Source organism: Oncorhynchus masou, chromosome 22 (genome assembly GCF_036934945.1).
Source record: "Oncorhynchus masou masou isolate Uvic2021 chromosome 22, UVic_Omas_1.1, whole genome shotgun sequence".
In the NCBI taxonomy this organism is placed as follows: domain Eukaryota; kingdom Metazoa; phylum Chordata; class Actinopteri; order Salmoniformes; family Salmonidae; genus Oncorhynchus; species Oncorhynchus masou.
This window is the reverse complement of record NC_088233.1, coordinates 49,093,476-49,104,219: the sequence shown is the minus strand read 5'-3', so window position 1 is coordinate 49,104,219 and position 10,744 is coordinate 49,093,476. Positions and strand designations below refer to the sequence as shown.

The 10,744-nt window shown below is 41.1% G+C and overlaps 1 protein-coding gene across 6 annotated transcripts in view; it reads right to left on the bottom strand.

Annotated features, from left to right (window-relative positions):
* The window catches only part of LOC135509636 (inositol hexakisphosphate and diphosphoinositol-pentakisphosphate kinase 1-like), a 70,943-nt gene that overhangs the window by 3,476 nt on the left and 56,723 nt on the right, over positions 1-10,744 (bottom strand). For all 6 annotated transcript variants that reach the window (XM_064930453.1, XM_064930455.1, XM_064930457.1 and 3 more), the window contains 2 exons: positions 3,873-4,010; positions 2,568-2,687 (listed from right to left, as the gene is read on the bottom strand). In XM_064930453.1, coding sequence (XP_064786525.1) covers positions 2,568-2,687; positions 3,873-4,010 — 258 coding nt within the window. The remainder of the gene's footprint in view (positions 1-2,567; positions 2,688-3,872; positions 4,011-10,744) is intronic.

Below are 10,744 nucleotides of genomic sequence, written 5' to 3'. Positions count from 1 at the left end.
TAAAAAAAATAACTTGTTCATAACCGACTTGCCTAGTTAAATAAAGGTTCAATAAAAAAAATGGAGTCTAGCTACATTTTCTGATATTATAATTTTGTCAGTCGTTTTCATTGCAAGTTAAAGCATATTGTTAGCTAGGGAACGTTACGTGTGTGATGTGTAGTAATATTATTTGAATCAGAAATCCATTTTCATTCTTAGTTATAGCTAACTAACATTGAACCTGGTTGGTTAGCTTTAGCAACCTGCAGATTCATACTACAGCTATGACAATGTTTGTATTGGTTAGTAGTAGGTGTTGGGATTATGCCAGTTCATTGTTTAGCTAGCTACATGACGCAGCAAGTTAGCCAGGTGTGTCTGGGGTGATTACTGTCATCTCTTGTATTTCATGAACATGTGTACAATTGTCTACACAATAGTGACCCATCCACTTTTTTAACCTTTATTTAACTAGGCAAGTCAGTTAAGAACAAATTCTTATTTTCAATGATGGCCTAGGAACTGCCTTGTTCAGGGGCAGAACGACAGATTTTTTTTTTTAACCTTGTCAGCTCGGGGATTCGATCTTGCAGCCTTTCGGTTACTAGTCCAACACTAACCATGAGGCGACCTGTCGCCCCATTTAGGTAGATGTGGCTGGGGGTTATAGCATTTCCTTCACATGACCCATCAATTTAGACAAGTGTGTCAGGTAAGCGTCATCTAACTATCAAATATTTTATCTGGACACTTTGTTGTTGATATTGCTACTATGCAAGTAACCATTGCAGTATACTGTTTACACCTTGTGTAATCCTGTGCATGTGACAAATCAACTTTTTATTTTATTTGACATTGTGTTTACCAGACTGTAATGTGAAGAACATGACCTGCACCAAAGTCAGATTAGGATATAGGCCAAGGATTAGATAGTGTACTTTTACCTGCAGTTTTTCCTTATTGTAAGATACTACTTTCACCACTTTTAGTCTTGAAATCGTTGGTTGTTTACTACACTACCTTACTCACTCTGTTTAGCACATGGCCTCATGTGTGAATCCTTAAAGAGATGGGTGAATCTAAGACTTAAGATGATGTGAATGATGCTGAATGGGTGTAGACAAAGATGAACTGTCCAGTAGGTGTACCAAAACATTCAAGGGCCATTTTCTCAAAAGTAAGTTACAAGTTTATCAACTTTCAAAGCAGAATTACTTTCCCATTGTTCTTCAACTGGAGTGTATGATATACCATTCTGAGTCTCTACTTTTATCCAATGTAAAAAACACAATTTTCAGATTTTGCTACATAAGACTGAATCAAGGCGGTCGTCACATATGTCAAATTCTCTCTCATTGACAGACGGGCGAGTGTCATCATGACATTGCGGCACTTTGGGGTGAACACCCACTTGTCTCAATCAATGAGAGAAGATTGTACATAGAGCCAAAAATTGATTTCACTGAATAACAGAGAATTTTCAAAAATTGCAATTAGACATAGAAGTTTAGAAGACGCGTTGTCTTTCAAGTTGAGAATTGAGGAAGTATTGCCAATTTAAAAGGTTGTTCTGAAAATCTCTATGCTACGTTTAACATTACCTACCTAGTAACGCCTGTCAGCCAGCTGGACCAGTAATAATGGTCTAAATAGGCAATACTCTTAATAGATACTTCTGTACACAATCCAGTTGCACTGACTATTGGGAAAAGAAACAATGTCACGCCACCTCAAATGAAAACAAAACTGCTATTCATCCAAGCAACACTTCTAACATCCAGCATGTTTTCTACTCCTCCTCCACACCATAATAGACATTAAATGGGTTATGAGGAATAAGGAGAGAGAGAGAGGAAGAGAGACCGAGAAAGCAGCTCAGAGCAGCTGTTGAAGCAATCCTAAAATACTGGTAAAGGGCCAAATGAATCACCATGTAGCCCACTGGAGGCACAACGAGTGGGAAGGGAGGGAAGAGGGAGGGGGGCACCAACCACAACAGACACCGGTGGCGAGTCGGAGACGGCTTGGCAAAACGAAGTGGTATTATTATGCCGAGTCCTACTTTACAGAAGTCATAATTGATCGCGCCTCTCCTCTTGGCGATGAAAGACAAAAACACAAGGCTCTCGTTTAGTTTGACAGATTAAGGCCCAGCAAAGCAGGCTTTTTATATCTCATGCTGTGGAGGGGGAGAAAACTCTCTCTCTCTGCCTGGTTATGGGTGCTGGTTAGGCTGTTAGCCTGTGTCATGATCATTAGGCAGTAATAGGCAACAAACGCAAGAAAACAGACTGAAAATGGGGAGGTACTAATGGGATGTATTATGTTTAAAACATTTTTTTTTATATCGCATACCCTATTGAACACAACTCTGTTCTATGACAATGTAAGTGTGGCTAAGACTAAGCATTGCTATTGTGGTGTTGGGTCCTAAAAAAAAATCCCTTTTCCCTACCATCATTTCATATTTGTAGATCTGATCTACCCATGAGGTTGGGAGGAGCGTCCGCCATATTGCTTCCACCCATCTTCCACCTAAGGGCTTGGGGTAGTGGTCGGACGGACACGGAGGTCAGTATACTCACAGCATAGTGGGTGGGTGGGGGGCCGAACAGGAGTTTCTGAGGAGGAGAGGGCCTTTGGTGGGGGGTAGGTGTGTGCCTGGCCATACCCCTGGCTTGACGTGTCGAACAAGACAGAGAGAGCTGGAGGGAAACGATAAATGGTATTTATACAAGATGTAAACTACTAAACATTATATTAGGAGACCTACAGGGGATATGTATTATATGCCAGTGAGAAAGACAGTGATGACTCGGACACAAATATACACTACATGACCAAAAGGTATGTGGACACCTGCTCAGCAAACATCTCATTCCAAAATCATGGGAATTTATATGGAGTTGTGTGTGTGTGTGTGTGTGTGTGTGTCCCAGGTCAGTCAAGTTCTTCCACACCAATCTTGACAAGCCATTTCTGTATGTACCAGGCTTTGTCATGCTGAAACAGGAAAGGGCCTTCCCAAAAACCCGCTGCCACAAAGTTGGAAGCACAGAATTGTCTAGAATGTCATTGTATGCTGTAGTGTTAAGATTTCCTGTCAGTGGAACTAAGGGGCCTAGCCCGAATCATGAAAAACAGCTCAAGACCATTATTCCTTCTCCACCAAACTTCACAGTTGGACTATGCATTCGGGCAGGTAGCATTCTCCTGGCATCCGCCAAACCTAGATTCGTCCATAAGACTGCCAGATGGTGAAGCGTGATTACAGAGTCTAAAGGCGGACAGATTTACATCACTCCAGCTGACGCTTGGCATTGTACATGGTGATCTTAGGCTAGAAGAATAGAAACCCATTTCATGAAGCTCCTGACGAACAGTATTGTGCTGACGTTGCTTCCAGAGGCCGTTTGGAACTCGGTAGTGAGTGTTGCAGCTGAGGACGGTTTTAAGCACTTCAGCAATTCGTGGCTGAGACGTCGTTGCTTCTAGATGTTTCCACTTCACAATAACAGCACTTACAGTTGACCGGGGCAGCTCTAGCAGGGCAGACATTTGACAAACTGACTTGTTGGAAAGGTAGCACATCTATGGTGATTGCATGACTATGTGCTCAATTTGATCAAACTGTCAGCAACGGGTGTGGCTGAAATAATTGAATCCACTAATTTGAAGGGGTGTCCACATACTTTTATAGTGTATGTATTTGTTAGCTTGTTCCCAGATCTGTTTGTACTGTCTTGCCAACTCTTATGGTCATTATCATGCCAATGAGCATAGGATTTTGCACGACAGCACAAACAGAACGTGGATCAGGTCTGTAGTGTGCAAGCTAGGCATGTTGCTTCTGGAAAGCACCAAATACCTACCTTGACTAGAATACCTACCTTTCATGGTCTTAGCGTGGGCGTCGCTGCTGTCCTCACACACAGCATTGAGGAACTCGTCCACCTGCTTGAGGGACAGCGAGTTGTGCAGCGTCTCCAGTGGGTAGATAGAGGGCACCATGGAGCAGCCTTCAAAGCCTGCAGCGGAGAGGAGACACACAGTTGCACCACCCCTCCATCTGATCAAGGAGAAGTGGTGATGCAGTAATACAGCACGTAGCCCTTCCCCAATGGCCCGGGCCACCATTTCTGGTAATTAAACTATCTGATATCAATGTGACGTCACTTGATGGAGAAAGGTAGATATGGGCGTCCTGCAGGGCACCGTGCGAGGACCATGCCAAAATCCAGCCAAGCCATTCACACTAAAGTAGCAAGCCATAGAGACTCAACTAAAGACCTGTTTTGCATTGCGAACGGCGTTCACGTCCTGCGCCGAGGCCTAGTGTTGTGTGACGACAACCTTCTCTCTCTCTCACACACACACACACACACACACACACACACAAGTCCAAAAGAACACCATGATGGAAGCGATATCACCACACAAACACAAGGAATGGATGAGGTCAAGCAATGCATCATCCATCCATCCATCCATCATCCATTTCCCAGAATACATGCAGTCAGCCATGCATTTCTCGCTTCGACGGTGCACATTCTAGTCTTCCGCTGATATGTTAAATCTTCCCCCAACAGACTTACAGTTTAATTGAGATTAATCAATGTGTTAATGTGATTTCTCAAGAGATAAGCCACAAGTAACCAATCAACTTGGTCAGGACGGACTGCCACCAACCCCAACGATTACACTGTGGTGAAGCTTTGCTGGAGCTTTTGAGTTTGCTGAGCTTCAGCCATAAGCATTTCCAACATCATCATTAAATCTGGGCAAGCCAAGGTCAGAGGAGAACATGAGGGTTTTGCCCTGCCAAAGTCTCAGATGACAACGCTAAAGAATATCGACCGTGACTCCTGTGGAAAAGGCCTGTAGCCACAAAGAAACTCAGAAAAGGTCCTAGGGATCCTGTTGAAACATGTTCTAAGACAACAACAAAAACTTCCAACTCAGAGTAGGTTTTAGGATAAGACACTGCTCAGAAACGGAGTCAGGTGTAAAATCAATTCATAAAAAAAGGTTCTCTCAGCTGGTAATTACGATAGTTTGAGGAACCGCAAAGGAAGAATTGTGATTGTTGACAGTGTTGAAAATATGGGGAATAACCAATCGCAGAGGCATCACCAGCTGTGAACTCTATTGCACTCTTCAGACAAAATGTACATTTCAGTCACTTAGCAGACGCTCTTATCCAGAGCGACTTACAGGAGCAATTAGAGATAAGTGCCTTGCTAAAGGCCACCGACAGATTTTCCACAGTGAATGTGAAATGTTTGACATATTTTTAGTTTGACACTATCACTTTGCCTACTCTTAATTCTTCCCTAATATATTGGCTTGCATAACCTTTTTTTTTAACCAATTCTGATATTTGTTTAAAGAAGAATTTTTATAGTATTACTGTTATATCAACACACTCGTCAACTCCCGTTTAAATTGCTTGGGCACAGTAGCATAAAACATTTAACATAGATGCCTTCAAAATGCTCATTTTAAGCACATTTTTTAACAATGTAATATTGCGCTCCAAAGGGACAACTTGAAATAACATGTAGGTTATAGAAATAGTAAAAAGAAATAGTAAAAAATAAGTGATCATTTATTAGCCTAATGGTTATGAGTTAAGTATTTAGGCATATCATGTGAAGTAGTCCTTGTGAAATAATTGTCAAAAGCGCAAGATACAGTCGTTGTCGGAAGTTTACATACACTTAGGTTGGAGTCATTAAAACTCGTTTTTCAACCACTCCACAAATTTCTTGTTAACAAACTAGTTTTGGCATGTCGGTTAGGACATCTACTTTGTGCATGACACAAGTAATTTTTCCAACAATTGTTTACAGACAGATTATTTCACTTATAATTTACTGTATCACAATTCCAGTGGGTCAGAAGTTTACATACACTAAGTTGACTGTGCCTTTAAATAGCTTGGAAAATTCCAGAAATTAAGTCATGGCTTTAGAAACTTCTGATAGGCTAATTGACATCATTTGGGTCAATTGGAGGTCTACCTGTGGATGTCCTACCTTCAAACTCAGTGCATCTTTGCTTGACATCATGGTAAAATCAAAAGATATCAGCCAAGACCTCTTTTTCTTTTTGTAGACCTCCACAAGTTTGGTTCATCCTTGGGAGCAATTTCCAAACGCCTGAAGGTACCATGTTCATCTGTACAAACAATAGTACGCAAGTATAAACACCATGGGACCACGCAGCGTCATATTGCTCAGGAAGGAGACTCGTTCTGTCTCCTAGAGATGAATGTACTTTGGTGCGAAAAGTGCAAATCAATCCCAGAACAACAGCAAAGGACCTTATGAAGATGCTAGAGGAAACAGGTACAAAAGTATCTTTATCAACAGTAAAACAAGTCCTATAAATCGACATAACCTGATAGGCCGCTCAGCAAGGAAGAAGCCACTGCTCCAAAACCGTCATGTCCCGAAGTCAATGATGCCGGTTTAAGTCTCTGAATATCTGTGAGCGGCCCAACCAGAGCCTGGACTTGAACCCGATCTAACATCTCTGGAGACATCTGAAAATATCTGTGCAGCGACACTCCCCATCCAACCTGACAGAGCTTGAGAGGATCTGTAGAGAAGAATGGAAGAAACTCCCCAAATACAGTTGTGCCAAGCTTGTAGAGTCATACCCAAGAAGACTCTAGGCTGTAATCGCTGCCAAAGGTGCTTCAACAAAGTACTAAGTAAAGGGTCTGAACACTTATGTAAATGTCATATTTTCAGTTGTTAAGCATTTCTAAAATATGTTTTTGCTTTGTCATTATGGGGTAGTGTGTAGATTGATGAGGGGGGGGGGATATATATAAATCAATTTTAGAATAATAAATGTGGAAAAAGTCAAGCCATCTGAATACTTTCCGAAAGCACTGTAGGTCTAGATTATTTATGGCTTGATTATATGGAAATATCAAAACGTTCTTTCAACAACTCCAAAGCAATAGCATATGGCGCAGGAACCATATGGCGCAGGAACCACATGTTGCCTTTTAGGCCAAATCATGAGGTTACAAATGACTAAAGAGACATATATAGCTATTATTTTTACCCTTAAGAGTAAAAGGCTTTATTCTCAGCACTTACGACCATTTTTCTACTCTTCGTGGATACGGCCCCTGACCTATATCTCTCTTTGCCTTCCCCCTCTCTCTCTGCTTGCCTCGGTCTATCTAGTTCCTTCTCCCAGTCTTTCCACCTCTAGTTCCCCCTCTTTGTGCTGCAGCCTTTCCCCTCCATATGGATATCAAATTCAGCTCACATACCAGATGCAGTGAGAGGAGAAGACTGAATCTACACTGCACCATTCATTCACTACCTGGGAGACATTGTGGAAGAGCACACAACATAGAACTACACAATATATTCCAAAGTATGTGGACACCACTTCAAAATAGTGGATTTGGCTATTTTCAGCCACACCCGGTGCTGACAGGTATATAAAATCGAGCACACAGCCATGCAAACTCAATAGACAAACATTGGCAGTAGAATGGCCGGTACTGAAGAGCTCAGTGACTTTCAACCATCATAGGATGCTACCTTTTCAACAAGTCAGTTCGTAAAACTTCTGCCCTGCTAAAGCTGCCGCGGTCAACTGTAAGTGCTGTTATTGTGAAGTGGAGACGTATAGGTGCAACAACGGCTCAGCTGCAAAGTGGTAGGCCCTGTCCTTTTTCCGCATGACAATGCCCCCCGTGCACAAAGCGAGTTCCATACAGAAATGGTTTGTCGAGATCGGTGGGGAAGAACTTGACTGGCCTGCACAGAGCCCTGACCTCAACCCCATCAAACTAATTTGGGATGAATTGGAACACTGACTGCACTAATGCACTTGTAGCTGAATGGAAGCAAGTCCCTGCAGAAATGTTCCAACATCTAGTAGAAAGCCTTCCCAGAAGAGTGGTAACTGTAGTATTGTAACTGTAGTAATTGTAACTGTAGTAATCCTTTACGTTACAAGCTAAATTATTGTACTCAGATTATATACTTTTTAAAAACTAGATTACTTTTAAATTCAGAAAGGAAAAAAAACAACATTTTTTGTTGTTGACACTACTCTTTTCTCAATGACATTCTATTCGGCATTGAAAAAAAGGCACAATTTTAAGTTTGTTCCACCTGATCAAGTCTGGCCAGAAGACCACTATGATGACATACCAAATGGGTTTGATGGATTGCAGGAATAGGCTTTTGTAGGCTACAGTCCAAGCTATGCCTTCCAATGGTACGACTGCTGTTGGCATCCAAATATTATCCAACTTGAATAAACGCTTGGAGGTGAGGGTGACAGCAGTGGTGTAGTCTACGGCGATACGGATATCACTTATTTTTATTTACATAGCGCATTGATGTGAATCACACTGCTGCGCTCTCATTTAGCTATTTGCGCTTTACGGATTGTGGATGAATGATCACAATCCAAATGTGTATTTGAACCCAATAATGGTTGAATTGAAGAAGTTTAAGCTGCCTATCAATCATTGTTTTTGAAACCTGTGGACAGCCAGTGAAAATTGTGCTCGTAACAGCTGCACAGTGCGGTCCCAGCCTATGGAATCAAATTGGGGAATTTATTGCTTTATTTAATTAATGATGATAGAAATGTAATCCATAGGCCTAATGGACACATTCAAACTCGCACACTTTTGATAGACTTTAAAAAGGGGCCATCTGTAGTTGCACCATCCATTTATACACGTGGTCTGCCACTGCGAGGACGATCAGCTGTCTGTCCCATCTCCCTGTAGCGCTGTCTTAGGCGTCTCACAGTACGGACATTGCAATTTATTGCCCTGGCCACATCTGCAGTCATCATGCCTCCTTGCAGCATGCCTAAGGCACGTTCACGCAGATGAGCAGGGACCCTGGGCATCTTTTGGTGTTTTTTTAGAGTCAGTAGAAAAGCCTCTTTAGTGTCCTAAGTTTTCATAACTGTGACCTTAATTGCCTACCGTCTGTAAGCTGTTAGTGTCTTAACGACCATTCCACAGGTGCATGTTCATTCATTGTTTATGGTTCAGTGAACAAGCATGGGAAACAGTGTTTAAACCCTTTACAATGAAGATCTGTTTAGTTATTTTGGATTTTTATGAATTATCTTTAAAAGACAGGGTCCTGAAAATTGATTCTTCAGAGATATCTTTATAATCACCTCGTGAGTTCAACTGTCACACTCCACGAGAACCCAAAGTATAAGCTTGTTTGACTCCAATGTTAGCAAGCATTGTAAATGTTAACACTGTATAGCCTCATATCAAAATGATTGTTTTAACCCTGTTATCATGGATGCTCAGTCCTTGCATCCATAACTCTGTCTATTAATCTGAGTGTGACTACATTTCTTGCTCAAAGCATGCCATTCCATGAGCGCAGCATTTAAATTTCAACTCGAATCAATGAGCCCAATCAGTCATCCATGACAACAAAATCATAAACAGAGTAGGGCTGGGTAATAAGTCCTTAGTTTTGGGGTTATGCTCAGAGAAAACAATTAGGCTAATCTATACTTCCAAGTCCTATTCTTGAAAATCAAAGGGAATAACATTTATTGGAATGACTGGAATTCTGCTAAGACTTTGGTTTTTAATGTAAAGATATAATTTAATCGTATTATATGTAGTAGAACGCAATGGGTTAGAGGAAGTCAAACATCCATATATGGCAGCTATGTAAACTTTAACATGGACTTATCCTGCAATTGAAGTGGTTAAATTGGTAACACACATTTTTATTTTCTTCTAACGCCTCTTAAGGGGAAAGTCATCTAAAAGTAACTGAATGTAATCAGATTACATTACTGAGTTTGGGCAATCCAAAAGTTAAGTTACTGATTACAATGTGGCAGGTAACTAAACGAGTAACTAAACAGATTACATTTTGAAAGTAACCTACCCAACCCTGGTTACAGGTCTTTCACTGATAAACCCTGAAATGTGTTTTAACCATGTACGGAGGTTCTCTCAGTTAATATAAGACATCATGGCAGCTGTATTTAGCTTTCAAAGGCAATCATTTCTTTTGCCTGCTAGCCAAACTAAAGACAACGTCATTTGCTAGCTAACACAACTCTCAAAGAATTCAAGTTCCCGACAGCTACAAAAATAGCTGGTTTGGCATCTTTAAAAAATCCAGAGCACCTTTAAACAGTCTCGTATTATTTCGGGATTCTTTTGGTCTGGTACATACAGTACCTTCAGAAAGTATTCCTCCCCCTTGACCCATTCAAACTGTTGTGTTACAGCCTGAACTCAAAATGTATTACAAATATTTTTCTCACCAATTTACACACAATAACCCATAATGAAAACATTTTGAAATGTTGCCAAATGTATTAAAAATGTATGCATAAATCTCATTTACGTATTGCCTAAAGGTTGTGAATACTTGAAGAAGCACCTTTGGCGGCCATTAAAGCTTTGAGTCATTTGGGGTGTCTGTATCAGCTTTGCACATCTGGATTTGGGGATTTTCTCCCATTCTTCCTTGCAGATGTTCTCAAGCTATGTTAAAGTTAGACGGGCAGCAGCAGTGAACAGCAATCTTCAAGTCTTTCCACAGATTTTCAAATGGCCCTTCTTGCCCGGACGGCTAGCTCTTTCCCAATGATGGAGACCACTGTGCTCTTGGAAACTTTCAAACACTCTATAAATTGTTTTATACCCTTCCCCAGATATAATTGTGATGAGGCATATATCTTGGAGCTCTATGGACTGTTCCTTGGACTTCATGGT